This window comes from Peromyscus californicus, unplaced genomic scaffold, assembly GCF_007827085.1.
Source record: "Peromyscus californicus insignis strain IS unplaced genomic scaffold, ASM782708v3 Scaffold_9__1_contigs__length_137607984, whole genome shotgun sequence".
NCBI classification, from domain to species: Eukaryota; Metazoa; Chordata; class Mammalia; order Rodentia; family Cricetidae; genus Peromyscus; species Peromyscus californicus.
Window position 1 is genome coordinate 21912549 of NW_026294617.1, and position 19296 is coordinate 21931844.

The 19296-nt window shown below is 44.5% G+C and overlaps 1 protein-coding gene across 1 annotated transcript; it reads right to left on the bottom strand.

The window, feature by feature from the left end:
* Positions 1–473: 473 nt before the first annotated feature.
* Pgrmc2 (progesterone receptor membrane component 2) lies at positions 474–18656 on the bottom strand. The gene is made up of 3 exons (XM_052731196.1): positions 18233–18656; positions 4678–4833; positions 474–2881 (listed from the first exon to the last, which is right to left on the bottom strand). Exons 1-3 carry the CDS (start codon positions 18639–18641, stop codon positions 2784–2786), a joined length of 663 nt encoding a protein of 220 aa, XP_052587156.1. The 5' UTR covers positions 18642–18656; the 3' UTR covers positions 474–2783.
* Positions 18657–19296: the final 640 nt, after the last annotated feature.

Below are 19296 nucleotides of genomic sequence, written 5' to 3' on the forward strand. Positions count from 1 at the left end.
CAAGAGTCTGCAGCTCTAAGGAAGGCAGCAAGAATTAGGAAAGTGCACCAATCGAGGTTTAGTAAACTTCATCTGAATGGGTTTATCCCCTGCAGGGAACCTCACTGCTTCTACTCGAAGGGGACCACAAGAGACAAAACCTAAGTAATGTTACAATTTTACTGTTTTCTAAACCCATGGTTTAATTTGACAAGAAAACAACTTTTAACACAGAACTCTAAAGAAGCTGAAAGTGTAGGGAACTAGAGATGGTTTGGTGCCTAAGAGCATCTATGCCCTTCCAGGGCACCAGAGTTCAATTCCAGCACCCACATGATCTCTTTCAATCATGGTAACCCCAACATGGGATCTGATGCCCTCTTCTGACCCCCGAGGGCACTGCATGCATGTGGTGCACAGAGATACATGCAGATAAAACACCCATTCACATGAAAGTATTTAAAAAACAAAAAACAAATATAGGGAATCAGACCAAAATTCTAAGTTCTATTTTTATTGCATGGCAAATATGGCCCACACAACTTGAAAAGATGAATGCAGTGTTTCTCAGACATGCCCGATCCTAAGGATGATTGGAGGAATCATTACAATAAACTTAGGCTCAGCAGGGAGGAAGTGTATACTTTGGAGCTTGGGATGTAGCTAAATGGTTGAGCAATGTGTGAAGCCTTGGGTTTGAACTCTAACATTGAAGGAAAAGAAAAATGAATACATGTCTTTTAAACCCCTAACAAGCAGGCGTTTTGGGGAAACATGCCAGTTACAGACAGACCCCTCCAAGATTGCTGCACGCTACTGACAATGAGACATTTGACTGGAGTTAAGAAATTATCTATACAACAGTTTATTTCAAGTCCAAAACACAAAACCACTTCCTTTAGAAACAAAATGCATTGTTTTTACTGCATGAACACCTGGGGCTTCTCACAGATGCAGGGTCTCAACCTTCAGGTCCAACAGTTCAGATATACCATTTACTACATCGGAGAATCTATACTTTAACAATTTGGTTTCAGAAAATATTTTACATAAAAAAGAAAGCATTTATTAACACTCTTCAGTGATCACATGAGCTCTTCAGCCAGGATTTGGTGACAACCACACTTTTCTAGAGAATATTCCAGGACTGAATGGGAACGTAGCATTTTGCACCCTCTGCTTACCATGTCATCTTGACGGTTTCTGCATGCATACACCCATCTGGCACAAGTCTTTCCATGTCACCCATTTTGGGCTTTTCCATGTGGGAGCAACTTGTCCCTGACCAAGAATTCATCAGGATGAAGCCAAAATTTGACCTAAGCAGGCTCTGAAGTAGAACTTTTTCAACTAACAATGAAGGGATTTAATAGCTATCCGTAATACTGTTTTATGTCAGCTACTGCTCGGAAGGCTAGTGCTTCTGGCACAACCAGTGGCAGCAAAGCCTGAGTACAAACACGTACACTGTCATACACCACCTCTTACCTGAACGATCCCACACTGGGAGAGTTCCACCAAGGTGGAATTGCCTCACTTATACTGAATGTGGTACATGGACAGCTTGGCTAACCAGTGCCCGATTTCCATTTCCCAGAGTTTTCTCCTCATCCTGAATCAAATGCAGTCTTATTAGCATACGACACACTGGCTCACGGCTCTGCATTTAGAGTCCAACTCCAGCTTATTTGGTTCACTGTACATGCTTTATTAAAACGGTACTCGTATTTACAGCATCGCAGAAAGAGTCCCTCCCAAGGTGCTCTCACACACATCCAGACTCACCCACACAGACATTCATACCACGGCCCCACACACCCACACCAGAGACATGTGAGGGTCAGACTCCTAAAAGTAGGCAGCTGTTGGGGAAGAGTTGTTGATTTTTCAATTTTTCTTGGAAAAGAAAAAAGCATAGGGGATGCATTTGGCCATCACAATGCTAGCTATGTTTGTGTATTAACACATGGCAGTTAACACTGAGTATTCCTTTACATTCTACACACAGAAGGACATCAACCTCAGTCTCCATGCTGCTTGTAGTGACTTCTGAATTCACAGAGGGGCTTTTCCTAAAAATAATTCAAGTTTATGGAAGTGAAATAAGGCACAATTAATATTGATTTGACCTAGCGGAAGGAAGGGAAGGAAATAAAATTGGTTTCAAATTATCTTAGCTGGGGACTGCCGACTTCAATCCACTGCAAGTCCCTCTCATTTCCAAATCTTTCTTAGAAGGAAGTTTCTTCCTCTTCCCTGACAAAGCCCAGAAAAAAAATTTGGGAATTCACTTTTAACCTTTCAGTAGCTTGAACTTCTTAAACGAATGTGCAACCACAGGGCTCTTCCTTAACACAATAAACCCCAGCCTGTGAACAGGCTCCCTTGCTGGTTCCAGAGATCTGCACACTGAGTAGTAAATACCGGTCCGGTGTCTTTGATACTTTTTGTTTTGTTTTAAAAGAGAGATAGTGAAGGGTGGGGGACAGGAAGGCAGAGAAGAAGGAGGAAGAAGAAAGAGAGATGAGGGAAGGAAGGGAGGGAGGGGAAGGGTCAAAGTAACCTGGTGACTTTCTTGCAGTTAAGAAGGCCCTGTCTCCTTTTCAGGATGATGAAGCCCACCAGACAGTACAAACTGCACACACAATGCCTCATATTCAGATCTGCATAGTGAAGCACGTCATCTTGTATACTCTGGCGAAGTGTTTCTCACAGCAGGTGCACCACACCCAAAGACTGGACGTTCTCTGAAAGGAGGAAGAGTTGCAGTTCTGAAGGCCCCTGGCTTTGGTTGTTCACCAAGTTCAATCCTGTTTACTGTGATCCTTGGTGTCCTCCTCATCTGTGTACTCTGACGGTTCTTCCCCTGGCTTTAGGAGTCTGCCTACATAATCATATTTTTCTGAAAGATACATCAAAACAAAGTCAGTCAGTAATGGTTAAATTTGTTTCACAATTCCACTGTACTGCAAGAAGGCACTCTCCTCTTAAGTCACTCAGAACAAGCTACCCTCCTGCAATGCTTCATTTACACACATGGAAGGCCTGAACAGAAGGCAACAGGCTGAGAAGGTTTAGACTGCTCTTTGAAGGGAGTTCAGTGTTAGCAGGTCTCATCTGCAGTTCTAAAATGTACGTGCATGGACCATCTCAGAGCTGCCCAGCTCGGCATTAGTAAGCCTTGGAATGTGGCTCTTCTGTTTTGGGCTGCTAGGGTTTGGACCTCAGGCTTTAAGCTCTGCCACTGTGCCCCATTAGTCCCATTCTTTTAACTCTTTGTTGTTGTTGTTGTTTCAAGACAGGGTTTCTCTGTGTAGCCCTGGCTATCCTGGAACTCAGATCAGTAGACCAGGCTGTCCTCGAACTCACAGAGATCTGCCTGCCTCTGCCTCCTGAGTCTTGGGATTAAAGGTGTGTGCCACCATCCCCGGGCTCTTCTAACTCTTAATAACTCAAACATTTCAGCTAAAGTATTATAATAATCTGTAGCTGGAGTCCCGTTGGACCCCATTTGTAGCTGGAGTTTTCTCTCCAATAATCAGATCTAGTAGTTCATACATGCAATCAGTACTTGTCTGTTATGAGTCTGATGTCAATGTAGGCCACACACACAAATGTATGTGTGTATATATATATATATATATATATATATATATATATATATATATGTGGAAATTTCTAAGTCATTTAAAATGTGGATTATAAAACTTCATGCTAATATTTTGGAGTATAAACCATGCAGAAGGCGACTTTCTTGGGCTGAATGAAGATGGGGTGGTAGTAGCAGCAGAGCCTATGAGGTGGAGAAAAAGAGGGTAAACAGATCTGAGGAATATTCTGGAGAGAAAAGGACAAGCAACTTGTAGCTCATTTCTCTGGGCTCTCTGCAGGCTCTGCAAGGTCCCTACCAACCACACCATCATTCTCCCCCATCTCAAACTCTTTCCTTAGATCTTTACTTTGCTTGCTTTTATGTGTCAAGTGTTTAACTTAGAACCTTGTAGGCAGGTGAAACACGTTTGTTTTCTGTCTGGAAGTAAAACTTGGGCTAAGTGAATTAAACCAAGACTAAGTGGATTAGCTGTGGAAAGGGTTAGCAGCGGGCTCTGCACATAGGAGATCCAAGACAAGTGCCAAGAAGCCCAATGAGCTGCTCCAAAGACCCAGCAGGTGATCGATGGCGCAGGCAATGTTGCACAGGGGAGAAACTGATCTTGTGAGGGCACAGTAGTCCTTCTTTACTAAACATTCAAAGTTAAGAACAATTCAATCCTTTTGCAATACATTATCATTACAGTGCTGATATCACTTATTCATTTGTTGTTCCCGGTTGTGGTAGTTCTCAAGGTGCTGGGACAGAACCCAGGGCACAAGGAGGTCATGCACAATCTACTCCTGTGCTACACCCTAAGCCTTCAGCTTGTTTGAAATACAAGCCTGTATTTAACAAAACAAAATCACTCCCTAATGAACAAGTCTTAGAAAACCTCTGAAAGCACCACAATTTGAGACTGTTGGGTTCATGGGCACATGCCACACCTGGTGCTAAATACATTTCAAATATAGACTTTCAACCTAATTGTCACATGTAACCGTCTTATTAATTAAAATACACCCTAATAATGATGGAAATGAAAATAGAAAGTGTCCTTTAAGGCATGCACAATAGCATATGTTCAGTTTTCCAAATGATGATACCTTTAAACTGCATTTCCCATTCTCGAACACTCTCCATTTGCACTGCGTTCAAATCTGAGAGGTCATCGTACTCATCTCTAAGTGCATCCTTATCCAGGCAGAATGTTGCCAGCCCCCTGGAGGCGTCCCTGCCAGCAAAGATTCCATATGGGCCCGCTGAAAGAGAAAGAGACAGCTCAGAGCCTAACACCATTTTAAAGTGTGTCTAGACATCTGGGTCCTCTCCATGATGTGCATTTGGTACAGAGCCTTAATTTCAAAATATGGAGATACTGGACGAGATAATCAGAGATTTGTTGGAAATTTCCCTTTTACCAAAGTAAAGCTTTTTACTGACAATAATTCAAATCAGATACCCCCAAACTTGTATGCTGGGAGAGGAAGGTCAGTGGGATGCTCCGGTAGGCGGCCCTACACCCATACCCATACCCATACCCATGCCGGCAGCACCACATGGACCCAGTGGGTATTTCAAAAGCACACTAACTTGGGGTAAAAAAGTTGCAGTGGGATAGGGAAGGAATTGGAGGAAGCAATGGGGTGATCTGATCAAACACATCTTGTTCCTGTATGAAATTCTCAAAACAAAAGCTGAACTTGAACAAAACTCCGTTGGTGTTTGTGTGTGCATCAATGTCAGGCGTCTGGCTCAGTCTCTGCCCTATTGCCTGAGACAGCTTGGCTCACTACACCTGGAGCTAGCTCACTGATCTGGCTCTCCTGGCTGGTCAGACTGTTCAGGAACCCCCGCTTCTCCACCTCCCCAGCATGGGCTTTCAGGCGTGCACAACTGGACTGTGCTTTTCATGTCGATGCTGGAGCTCTGAACTCAGTCCTCATGTACATGCAGCAAATACTGAACTGTCAGAGCCATCTCTCCACCCTTACTACAGAAATCTTTTAAGATTTAACTGCTTGCATCTTACATTGCAGAAAGGGCCAAAGAAATCTGTGTTCAAAATGTTTCCAAAAAATACTTCAATGATAATAAGATTCTCCAAATACACAGTTCTACAAGTGACAACTTCTTTCAAGTTTATGAGCTCCTCCACAGAGGGCAGAATTCATTCTGAGGAAACAGTTTTAAAACCACAGTGATGCCGGGTGGTGGTGGCGCACGCCTTTAATCCCAGCACTCGGGAGGCAGAGCCAGGCGGATCTCTGTGAGTTCGAGGCCAGCCTGGGCTACCAAGTGAGTTCCAGGAAAGGCGCAAAGCTACACAGAGAAACCCTGTCTCAAAAAACCAAAAAAAAAAAACAAACCACAGTGAGAGGCTTCGCTGTCACGAGCAGCCAATTACTGGCTTAGGAATGAGTCTTTTAAAAAGACTCATTTTGTGTCTGTGTATTCATGTTTGTGTGTAACAGACATGCCACAGCACAAGTGCAGTCCAAGGACAAAATGCCTACTGCTTTGGGCCTCAGGGATCCAAACTCAGGTTAGACAAATGCTTTTATCCACTAAGCCACTTCCCAGGCCCATGAAAACTATTAATTAACAAAGGGACTTATTAGAATAAAGTATTGCCTAACTTCAAGAAAACAAGAGTGAAAATGCCTTGATTTCTAAGTGAAAGACAATTGCACCTGTTCTCATTTGAAAGCATTTGGAAAACTCCTAAGAATCAGAAAGTACCTGCACTTTCTGAGACAGGAAATTAAACCTCACCTAAACAGAAGAACACCTCAGCACTATGAGCAGTAATCTGAATTACTGACTATACTTCACTGGAAACATGACTGGGGTAAAAAGTTCATTCTTGGAAAGGTCTATAGCATGGAGCTAGAATGGCTCTCCCACGAGTACTAAAACAGCGTTTTTAGGTTTGGCCTGAAGGTGACAGCTGTGTAGTGCTTCCAGCTTACTTAATTATTAAGCATTCTCCATGTTATCAATAGGCATTAGGTGACTATCACAAATTACAACTAATTGGCTAATTTTTTTCTCACTGAATGGATATACCCATGATTTGATATTCTCCCAATAATACAAACACTGTTTTGTTCCCTCAAATGTGTCTTCTATATAAGAAAATAGACACTATCACTGGTCAACAATTATGACTTTGAAACTTTGCTACAATCTCAACTGAAATTCAAGGAGTATTAAGCTTTTAGAAAAATAAATTTAATATAGTTTCTACTCACAGAGTGAAATTCAAAAGTTCATTAAATTGGAGTCAACTATTTTAGAGGAAATGTAAACTTAAAAGTTAGCAAGAAAGCCAGGCAGTAGTGGCGCACACCTTTAATGCCAGCACTCAGGAGGCAGAGCCAGGCGGATCTCTGAGTTCGAGGCCAGCCTGGGCTACAGAGTGAGTCCCAGGATAGGCGCAAAGAGAAACCCTGTCTTGAAAAATCAAACAACAACAACAATCCTTTGTGCAGAATTGTACCCGCTTTGGAGAGAGAGAAACATATGTAAGCAGACAAAGACGACGGAATGAAGGTGGGCTTTTTGTCTCTTGGAAACAAAGAAGGAGTAAAAAAATGACACAAGAGCGACAACTCTGAAGAGGAAATGATTTCTATTTAAAGATTTTCCCAGCAAATTCACACTTCGGTCCTTCAGGAGTTCATGAAAAGGAACAGATTTTGCTTTTCTTCCTCCACTTGGCAGATCATAAAAAAATCAGAACACAGAGGCTAGCCTGAAGTTATTGACAGAACGGGCAGCAGCTCCACTTTTCCCACCACTCCAAACACTGTGTCTCCAGAAAGCTGAGGACCCACATGCTCAGAGCATCTACACTGAGAACACTCAGGGTCCACACACTGGAGCGTCTACACTGAGAACACTCAGGGTCCATACACTAGATAGAGCATCTACACTGAGAACACTCAGGGTCCACACACTGGAGCGTCTACACTGAGAACACTAAGGGTCCACACACTGGAGCGTCTACATTGAGAACACTCAGGGTCCACACACTGGAGCGTCTACACTGAGAACACTCAGGGTCCACACACTGGAGCATCTACACTGAGAATACTCAGGGTCCACACACTGGAGCGTCTACACTGAGAACACTCAGGGTCCATACACTAGATAGAGTATCTACACTGAGAACACTCAGGGTCCATACACTGGAGCGTCTACACTGAGAACACTCAGGGTCCACACACTGGAGCGTCTACACTGAGAACACTCAGGGTCCACACAATGGAGCGTCTACACTGAGAACACTCAGGGTCCACACACTGGAGCGTCTACACTGAGAACACTCAGGGTCCACACACTGGAGCTTCTACACTGAGAACACTCAGGGTCCACACACTGGAGCGTCTACACTGAGAACACTCAGGGTCCACACACTGGAGCGTCTACACTGAGAACACTCAGGGCAGAGTGGCACTGAGAACAATCTCCACCACTCACTTTCTACTTTTCAGACAGTGTCACTAAGTGCCCAAGCTGGCCCCCAACTCCCTGTGCAACTCTAACAGGCCTTGGCCCTGCACCCCTCTTGCCTGGACTGTAAACATAGGCCTATCTGAGTGATGCAAAGGTGGGAATGAAGGTCAGTGCTTAGAACAACAGCACACGTGTGACACCGCACCCCTCAGCACCACACAAACTAATGAGCAAGCTACAGAAACCCTCCGCCTTTGAGTATGTTAACATGCACACCAGGGGGTTCTCAAGTAAATTTCTCTGTCTACTTCCCTAAGGAAGGGTCCATTTTGAAAGAATCTGCTAATGTTTTTATTGCTAAAGAAATTCCAGATAAAATTGGGTTCTGTCAACTCGTTCAAGGAAAAGGATGAGTAATATATTCCTCTACTCCTTAAACTATGTTCAAGTGTCCTCTTCACAAACGCTTCTGTGGAAGCATCTCCTGCTGAAGAGGCCTTTGCGCACATGCTCTTTGCTCCATGCTGGAAGGCCACTGAAGAACCTAAGGAGACTAAGAAGTAGGGTTGGAATCGGGCAGCTTGTCAAGGGAGGCTTTGAGGTCTGACAAAAAGATGTCTTCCTTCATTTGTAACACAACCAGCATTCCTTCCCCTCTTAGATACCCTCCACAACAAACAATGTTATCAGCAATAGCATTTTGCTAACTACACATGGCTGTTCACAAAACAAAAACAACAAAATGGGAGCTACCCAAGAAAAGCAAAGTTCATCTAGTGCTAAGTCTCTATGGTATGATTTACCAAAAAAGCAAATGCTCTTTTCTGAGTGTCAAGACTATTTAGACATTATTTCAATGATCCTGACCAAGGAACTGGCTAACCTAACAGCTTTTGACTGTGTGTTGGTGACAATACTTGGAGTTTTGACCGTTCCCTGGAGTAGCAAAGGGTAGAACACTCAGTGCAGCTCCCAAGCAGCAATGGGATGAAGAATTCAATAAATTACACCAGATACAACCCTGTGCGTTTGAGGTCTGCCTAGGCTACATAGTGAGACAAATAAAACAAGAAACAAGAAAAACGTCTGAGATGAAAGTCAATCAACTTATTAGCTTCTAAACCCTAAAACTACTTATTTTTGATACAACTGCGTAGAGTGCTGTGACATATTTTTGAAATGTTAATAAACCATATGCATATAATGGGCATATACATATGCTCATTATGAAACGATATAAAAATAATAAACAGAAAATGTGGTAAGTAATAAAATCTTAATTATTTTATTAATAGCTACTCTATTTTATAAATAAAAACACAATTTGACTGTAGGATGATAAAGGAGAAATATTCCCTAAGTTATTTTTATGACTTGAAACTGGTATCTATAAAGCTACTGTAAATGTACAGAGATACTTTGCATTCTGATCTGGGAAGCTCCAGGACTTTTAGAGCCAGGACAGTAAAGCAGAAGAAGGTTGCTGTTAAGAAGACAAGACACTTTTATGCTGGAGGGGCCACCCACCAAGTAACACACTGCTGCTTCACCTGACTGAAACCCCACCTTGCTTCTGAATGGCCAACTCGAAGGCTTGCGCATACAGGAAAAGGGCGAACTGGAGAGCCATCATATTCAAATCAAAAAGACAAAGAGCCCATGCATGGCTTACATGGTGAATGTAGATTAAAACACACGTGTGCACACACCCCAGAGTAGAATGAGGGCGAAAGGAAGGGGAAGGAAGGCTAAGTATGAGACATAACTCAAGACAGAAGCTAAATCTGAATACATAAAACCACAATTTGTGGTTTAAAACACTATACAGGGATAGATGCCATGCTATGTGGAGAGTGCTTGTCGAGTATGAGAGAGGCCAATCCCTAGTACCACACACACAAAACCACAGGTAAAAATGCTATGCAGGGCTGGTGAGGGGCTCAGCAGACATGAACGTTTGCCAAGCACACTGATGACCTGAATTTTGATACCCAGATCCCATGACAGGAGGAGAATGGATTCCTGAAAATTGACCTAGAAACCTCCATACATACACTGAGCACCAGCATTCATGAACACACATCATACATACACATAATAATAAAATACCAAAACAACAAGGGTTGGAGAGATGGCTCAGCAGTTAAGAGCACTGGCTATTGATCCAGAGGGCATGGGTTCAATTCCCAGCACCCACATGATGGCTCACAACTGTCTGTAACTCTATCTAGTTCCAGGAGATCTGATGCTCTCTTCTGACCTCCACAAAGCACCCACCATACACAAAATAAACTTAAAAATTAAAATGATGAGTATCACAATTGAAGAAAATGTGAGAACATATGAACAAATGTATGTAGAAAAGAAAACAAAAAGACTCAGATTTTCTTTAAAGATGTGAAATTTTGGGCTAGGGAGATTGTTTAATCTTTAAATAAAATGCTTGCCCTGTAAGCAAGAAGACCTGGCAAGATGGCTCAGCAGGAAGTCACTTGGCGCCAAGCCTCACGGCCTGAATTCGATAACAGAGCACTACATGGAAGAAACGACTCCAGCAAGTTGCTCTCTGATCTCTACATGTGCACCGTGCTGTGCCTTCTTGTGTGCACATGCACACACATTCTCTAAATAAGTGTTTAAGACCTAAATTCAATCCCTGGAATCAACACTGAAAATGATAAAGGTGGTGTGGTGGCATGTTTGCAATCCCAGCATGGAGGGGGTGGAGACAAGGTTTGTCCCTTGGGTTCCACTAGCCAGTCAGCCTCATCTACTTACTGAGTTCTAGGCTAGAGAAAGGTCCTGTCTGACAAAAAAAGAAAGGTAGACAGCAACTGAGGAATGACATTCAAGGTTGGCGTCTTGACTTCCATACACATGCACACCTGCACCTGTCTACATCCCCCCCCACACACACACACATACACACACTCATTCAGAAAAAGAGAAATGCAAATTTAAATAGTGACTGGAATGCTGTTTCAACCTCAGACCAACAAAAAGCAAGCAGTTTAAAGCATCACATTTTTGACAAGGATGAGAAACAAGCATCGTCAGGAAGTACATATAGGTCAAGCTCTCTGGAGGGCAACTCCAAATGAAGTCCCCACACCAAGCATGGCCACACCATCAGCCTTAGTAATTCTGCTTCTAGGACTCACAGCTTATTTACATATAGAGCACTGGTACAGGCTGTTTCTCACAGCATCATTACTAAGAGACAGGTAAAACTCACAAGCTCACCAACAGGGTTAACGAGATAGCTTCCATGCGATAGGAATAATACGAAAGGCCCTCGGGAGTGTGGGGAAATAAGACTCCTGTTCAGACTTTCACCTTCACAGCACAGCTCTGCGACACTAACCTTGATCCATTTCCACTGCACAGTGGCGTGAGGGGGCTCTTGGGAAGAGCCTTACTTTTCACTGTAAATCCTTTGGAGTTTTCAGTCTTGAGCATGTATCACCTTTTAAAAATGCCATCATTAAAAAAACCTTACACACAAGGCCTTATTTTGGGATCTGCTTCAAAGCACCCTACAGTAGCACATCCACAATTGACAATTGATGAAACACTCCAGGATGTGGACAAGAAACCAAGAATGCAGTGACTGATGGAAAGAAGGTACAACAAAAATGACAAGCCATATGCACAAGCACCAGTGGGGGAGCAGACACACTCGTGCCCCAAGATAACTAACACAAGAAGAGCAAAGGCAGACTCCAGTTGACAAAGGCAGTCATGAAGAACACATGGGAAATTAACACACATCTACCTATCTTCCAGGGGGAAGATGAGAGAATGGAGGACGCAATGATTTAAAGTCAGGTCTAAATGTTCTAAAATGGACAGTTAGCAGAGTCCAGCATGCTCCAGTTAGGGGAAGAAGAGAAGCTTAGCCAGTCAAGTACTTGTTGCACAAATGGAAGGACCCGAGTTTGGATCTCCAGTACTTGTACAGAAAGCCAGGTGTGTGCCTCTAACTCCAGCCTGGCATGGGAGCATGGGTATAAACAGACCCTCAGAGCTTGCTGGCAGCCTGGCTCAACTGGTGAGCTCCTCCAAATTCAGTGAGACCTTGTCTGGAAAAGGAAGGTGGAGAGAAGTCAAAGACGACACTGATGTCCACCTCTGCCTTCCACCTGCAGTGTGCACACATGCACACAACAGATCAGGACCGTAGACAGAGTCAATTTTCTTTTCTCTCTCTTTTTTGTTTTGTTTTTTTTGAGACAGGGTTTCTCTGTGTAATAGTCCAGCTGTCCTGGAACTCACTTTGTTGACCAGATAGGCCTCAAACTCAGAGATCCACCTGCCCTGCCTCTCTGGGTGCCGAGATTAAAGGTGTGTACCACCACACCTGGCTAAGAAATAGTAAATTAATTTTCAAAAAAGCAACCACATTACAAAGATCCGAGTTCCACTCACAGCACCCACACTGGACAGCTATGGGGGATTTGACTCCTTTTGCTGGGCTCTGCACACACACATACACACGTTTCCTAAAAAAAAAAAAAAAAAAAAAATGTCCAGGGCTAGGGCATAGGTGAGAAGTCCAGCATCTGCCCTAGATGCCTAAATGCTTGAGGCCCAGGTCATCTAAGCACTAAAAGGGAGAAAAACCTGTCAAGTGGCAGTGAGGCATCTTCAAGAGGTAGGCTTTACCAATTTACATGGAACGATATTTGGCTAAAATCTTCCATTGTTCCAAAGGACAAGCCAACATCTAAACCATATCTTAACAAAACCACCAGAAGACTAGACAGATTTACCCACCTTGGCAGAGAAGAGGAAGGGGAGGGGTAAACTCTAAGAAGAACCAGCAAGTGAAGACCTAGGGTAAAGTTTCTTCTGAACTGAACTGCATTCAGGGCACTGCCAGTCACAAAGGTGGGCCAGAGACGGTTAAATAAGATGGTGGAGACAAAAACACAACAGTACTCACAAAAATGTAACCAGACTGAGCTACGAGAACATAAAATGCTGATGAGAGTTCAAAATCTAGTTCTATGTTTTAGGGTTTTTAAGCCAGGGTTTCTCTATGTGGCCTTGGTTGTCCTGGAACTCGCTTTGTAGAACAGAACTCGCTTTGTAGCCTTGAACTCACAGAATCCCACCTCTGCCTCCCGAGTGCTGGGATAAAGGCATGCTCCACCACCTCCTGGCCTAGTTATATATTTTTTTACAAGAACAAAACAGTACTTGGTCTCAAGGGCTGTAGTAATAAATCCCGAACTAACTACAAGTAACCAAAGGTTGAAACCAAACCTGAACTATCAATGGAGATGACAAGAGATGGGTCTGATTAGATGGCTTCTATGTGCTCACCCTACTGTACGGTAAGGATAATAACCCATTTCAGAACAATCTCTGTATAGCCGGCCCCTTCACAGCTAAAGAGTCATACCTTCACTTTATGACATCTAATAGAAATAAGGTACTTCTAAATACCCAAGTAAGCCCCTTGATCATAACCCTAATTTCATTCATAGCACTAATTTTTTAACAGAGTATAATTACATACTGAGGTATGTTTGTATACTTACTGCCTGTCCTCAAGCAATGTCAAGTCCACAGATATGGACTGGTCTGTGCCAAAGACTAACTCCATTTCTGAAATCACCTTACTCACAGTCTTACTGTAGTGAAATCTAAGGTGCTCCTTTCTCAGTATTTAAAAATGGAGATGAAGTCTCATATTAAAGATCCTGAGAAAGGATACAGGCACCAAGACTTATATAGTGATGTATGCCACAGGCATATGGGGAGGAATGGTCTATGCCAGATTGCCCAAAGGGCCTTGAGAAGCATCTGAACAGCTAAGTACATGTGACTAGTTCTGTTCCTTACTTCTAATCTCAATTGGCATTTTCTGTTCTCAATTTTGTTATTTTAATTTGTTGTAGTATTTAACACAATACAGTTCTCTAAAACATTAAAAGCAATGCAATAATGCAGAATTCAGAACAGGTAACCAATATTATAGTAATGATCAGCACAATATAAAACTCTTCTGGACTTTGCTTTTTTCAAGACAGGAACTCAGTACAGCCATCCTGAAGCTCAACTATGTAGCCTGGTTATCCTCTAACTAAAGGCCATCTTCCTGCCTCTACCTCAAGAGTGCTGGCATTACAAGTGTGCACTACCATGCTTAGCTACTTCAGAAACTGTTGCTGGTCCCCTTTATCTTACTGGTAGCGAACAAGATGCATGTGGTAACCAGGCCAAACAACAAACCTAGTTGGCTTCAAAGCAAGAACCTGTGATGACAGCTGAATTGTGACAACTTGGACATATCCATGCAGCAGTAGGTCAGGTCGGGTTTGGCCTTATGTTGCAACTCTTGCTAAACCACAGTTTTGTAAATTAAAATGTTAAATAAAAATTAACACACTGAAGACAAGATTAAAAGGGGGAAGGATTTAGGTTCATGGGCTCCTTTCCCCAACCTCCTATTAGGCAGCTCCACGGGGCTACTGATGTGGCCTTTTCCTTTTCAGTAGAATTTAAAAGGTTGCATGGCTATAGCTTTGGCATATATCGACAAATGAGTAGGGAAAAATATCAAATAGCCAAAGTATGTTTTTGACCATTCCAAAGAATAAAATGTACAAAGCTCTCCTGCTGTAATACATTTAAGAGTACATGTTAATATAATCAAAACCTACTTTGAATGTAAGCATAGACTTGATGGATAAGGTGTCAACGAGAAACGACCTGTGAAGGCAGCCGGCTATGGGCTTGATTTTTAGTGTGGCTACTTAGTTAGATAGGTGCTTTGGGGGCAAAATTTCTAAGTTCTAGTTTTCAAAAATGTAAAACGAGAATACAAATATCTTGCAGAGCCATTAAAAAAAAAAAAGAAATGAAACCTGCTCCAGAAATGGAGCATGAACTTCTGTTCACTGGCTTCCAGAATCAATGCTGATCGCTAGTAACCCCTAGGGTAGCAGGAGTACAGCACTCTATCAAGTACAAGGTTTAGTGTGGTAGTCATGTGGCTGAGGAATGTGCCTACTTGTTATCAAATAACTCCTTTTAAAACACATTAATTTTAATTAGCCATTTGTGGCTTGGGCTACCATAATGGGCAGCAAGAACAACCAACATAAAAGCCATGAAATGAAAGTATATTTGAAGCTCAAAATCTGTATGGAAAGCAACGAGAAAAGGGTATAAAGAAAAACCAGTAATAGGATTCTTTTAAGTTTATCCCAGAAGCTGTTTATCAGTGTGCAAAAACTTTGCAGTCAAACATACCTAGTTTTCAGATTTATCTATGTGATCCAAGCCAGCTGACTTAAACCCATCTGTAAGGCAGATACTTTGCAACTTCACCAAAGATCTGCAGAAATGACAAATGGTTGATCATTGGATGCTCAGGAAATTCAGTTTCCTACATGATCACACTTCTGTTCAAGCTAGCCAAGTACCTGCCTATTACTACCTACAATACTGACAACAAAGTCAACACATTCTGGCAACTGGCTGGCAGTGAAGTACATGTGAAGTATTGCCATTTAATTTTTTTTTTTTCTTTTTTTTTGGTTTTTTCGAGGCAGGGTTTCGCTGTGTAGCTTTGCGCCTTTCCTAGAACTCACTTGGTAGTCCAGGCTGGCCTCGAACTCACAGAGATCCGCCTGCCTCTGCCTCCTGAGTGCTGGGATTAAAGGCGTGCGCCACCACCGCCCCGGCTGTATTGCCATTTAATTTTATTTTCAATTAGTGGAACTTTAAAGACTCACAGCTGAAGATCGTGTCCAGCATTACGGAGGGAAAAAACCCTCACAGAACACTCTTTAATTGTAAACATATCACTGCAAAATGGAAACTGATAGCAGTTTGGGCACAAAATAAGCTTTCCGGCTCTAGGCTGAGTTTTTCAAATTACCAAGATTCTTAGATAAGGAGACTATAACTCTACAAAATTATCTCATTTACTCGAGAATAAAAGGAAAATGGCATCAAGACTCCTGGAAAGCACCTCAAATGTGGTCTATCCAAAAATAAATAAATAAACAAAAATAAACAAAATCAACAGATTAGAAGCTCCCGAGATGCTCTGGCTACATTTAAGTTCTTCCCAAAAACAAAATCTTTCAAGCCGGGTGGTGGTGGCACATTCCTTTAATCTCAGCGCTCGGGAAGCAGAGTCAGGTGGATCTGTGTGAGTTCGAGGCCAGTCTGGTCTACAGAGTGAGATCCAGGACAGGTACCAAAACTACATGGAAAAACCCTGTTTCAAAAAACAAAAAAAAACCAACTTTTCAGATACTCCTACTAGATTGCTTATTGATACCTGTAATAAAATAACTATGCATCAGAACAAGGAAGTGGTTCTCTATTCTTTTTTGTCTTGAGATAGGGTCTCACTATGCAACTCCAAGTGGCCTAGAACTCAGAGACCCACCTGCCTCTGCCTCCAGGGTACTACCACACTACTACTACTGCCTGTACTACCACACCTAGGGTGGTTCTTCATTATCATCTGAAGAATGTCAAGGTGCTCAAGCCACAGAGTCCCAATCTACAGTATACTTCCTATTCTTAGTTTTTAACTTCTGCCACACGTTTGTCACTGGAGGCTGCCCAAACTATCTGCCTCTTTCCTAATGTGTGAGGACTAATAATGGTTCTTTTTACAAATACTCTAGACAATTTTTAACCACTGAACACACTTTTTAATGCCACTGGGGGAAAGGCTGTAACTAGGTACAAAATCCGTGTAAATTCTTGACTTTACAAAGTTTATTTGACTTGGTCTGTGTAAATAATATACTTTGGGCCTAGTCTCTTGTTCAACATGCTCTTAAACAAAAAAGTATTAGCTACTGAAGTTGATGTAAGCAAGGAGACATGTGGTATTTGTTTACACATCCAGAAGGAAGTATTACATATTATATATGTAATGAAACATAAGCTAAGAAATAAACAGATCCAACACCAAACACTCCAGTTTCTTACCCCTAATCCAATCAACAAACGCAAACACTTCTGAAATAGCATCCAGCTAAGCACTGAAATAAGAAGCATATTCAGTGTCAATAAATCACGTACATTAACAAAATTAAAAGGAAACCTTGTTTAAAAGCTGGATGTAGTCCTTCCAGGAATGGGTCACTTTTGGCCTCTTGCTTTACTCTTATTGCAACTGCTCCCCCTCCGCCGCCCCCCTTAAAGCATTAATCACTGCATAACCAGGACACACAATGTTGCTCAATTTTATGGACTACCAACAGACTCCCCGAGTTTGAAGTTTATTTGTGTAATCTGAAACAGATTACCTCTACACTGTTAAAGGGCTTCTACAGCAACTACCTTCCATAGTTTTCTGAAAGCAAAGCTGTAAAACCTTTAACTTGGAGAACCAGTGCATGGCAGGGAAAATACAATAATTCATTATCAACGGGTATTTGAACACTTATCTTACTACTAGCAGAGAGAAAAAGGAGGGAGAAGGAGGGAGGGAGAGAGGGGGGGGAGAGAGAGAGAGAGAGAGAGAGAGAGAGAGAGAGAGAGAGAGAGAGAGAGGAGAGAAGGAGAGACAGAGACAGACAGACACGCCTGCTAGGCAGATGAGCTCCACCCCAGACACTGAGGGCCAGTATCGTTGCCAGTCTTATTAAGATCTACATTATGGTTCGTCCTCATCTCACATACAGTGTTAATCTTGGAAAGCATCTTGGAGCCAAAACTGGCTTTTTAGAAAAAGGAAGAAAAAGAGTCGGAGGTGGTTCTTATACCGAGCTCCAGAACCGGGAGGGTTGGGACTTGAATCTACGTGTCCCTATCCCTGGCTCCATGCAACCTAGTCCAGAGAAGCAAAGAGTAGCTAAGTGTCAGGCAATCCAGAGCAAAAGGCTGTAACTTGCACAGGGCCGAAAACTTTGGGTCGCCACTTCAGCCATCTCCTTATCCCTTTTGCCCTCACAAAGCCCAGATATCAGAAAGCTCAGGAGAAAGGTTGAGGGCCAATGTGACTAGAGTCAACTCGTAAGAATTTTGAGAATTTCAGCCCCAGGAAAAGCTGCGAGAAGACACGGGGTGGGAAGGGAAGGAACGCCGAGAGCAGGTTTGTGGGGCGCCACTGGAGCCCCCGAGCCCCGCAGCTGGGGGCATGCACGGGGCGGGCGTCCAGGTGCGTGGCCGCGGCGGAGATAGGGTGTCCCGGGCCCCCCGATACCACTCATTCCTCACCGGGGCCGTAGAACTTGCTGCCTTTGGTCACGTCGAAGACTTTCCCATTGACCGCGAGCAGGATGCGCGGCGTGCGCGCCCCGTCGTACTGGCGCAGCTGCTCCAGGCTGAAGTCCCGTTTCTTCATGCGTGGTAGCGTGGCGGCCGGGCTCTCCTCGCCCGCTCCGGGCCCCGCGCCCAGACCCCGCCGCCCCCAGCGCACCCACAGCCGGTAGGCCCCCAGCAGCACCAGCGCCAGCAGCGCCACGTTCAGCAGCATCTCCCCGCCCGCCGCCAGCAGCGCCGCCGCCCAGCTGCTCCCCGCCGCCGTCGCTCCCGCGCCGCCAGGGCTCCCGTCGCCGCCGTCGCCGCCGCGCTCACCGCTGCTCCCCAGGGTGCCTAGCTTTACGTCCCCATCACCCGCCGCCATCACTGCCCGCCAGCGCCTTCCTCCTCCCGCCCCCTGCCCTCCCCAAGCCCGCGGCCGGCCCCGCCCACCAGGCGGCGCGCAGCCAATCACGTGAGGGGACGGGGCGTGGCCGTGCCGGCTGCTTATTGGCTGTTGACGGGGTAACGTTGTCGGGCTTCGCTCTCGCCGCTCCTGCCCTTGCTGGCGGCGCGCGCGGGCGATGCCCCGCCCACCTCGCCCCACACTTCCCGGCTCTCACTCTCTCAGCGCTACAGCCTAGGGAGTGTAAGAGAGGGGCGGGGCTGAGGGGGATAGAGGGGCGGGGACAAAAAAGGGAGGGGCCGGCCGTGCGCGTGCGCATTCGCGCTTATGGGCGGGACGCCGCTGGGGCGCGTGCGCGGGCCCCGGAGCGCCACGCGCTGGGCTCTCTTCGGCGACCCCTCCCTGCAGCGCGCGTGCGCCCCGCGGCTGGTTTTTGCGGCCGCGTCTGTGACGGCGCACGGAGGAGGCCGGAATGGAGAGGGAGCTGCGGGACCGCGTGTGGAGCCGGGCTGCGGACATCAGTCCTGGCTGCGCCCGATGCCTCAGCTCCAGATCCGGAGGCCGACGCGAGCTCGCCCGCGCGCTGCCTCCTCCGCGGTGGGAATGCGCGGAGAAGGCCGCCCGTCGCTTGCCC

Excerpts from the sequence above, each read along its gene's own strand:
- Pgrmc2 (XM_052731196.1), bottom strand. The coding sequence starts at position 18,641 with ATGGCGGCGGGTGATGGGGACGTAAAGCTAGGCACCCTGGGGAGCAGC. Across the intron at positions 4,834-18,232 it reads CAGCAAGTTCTACGGCCCCG|CGGGCCCATATGGAATCTTT; the intron begins GTGAGGAATGAG and ends TTTCTCTTTCAG. Across the intron at positions 2,882-4,677 it reads ATGGGAAATGCAGTTTAAAG|AAAAATATGATTATGTAGGC; the intron begins GTATCATCATTT and ends TGTATCTTTCAG.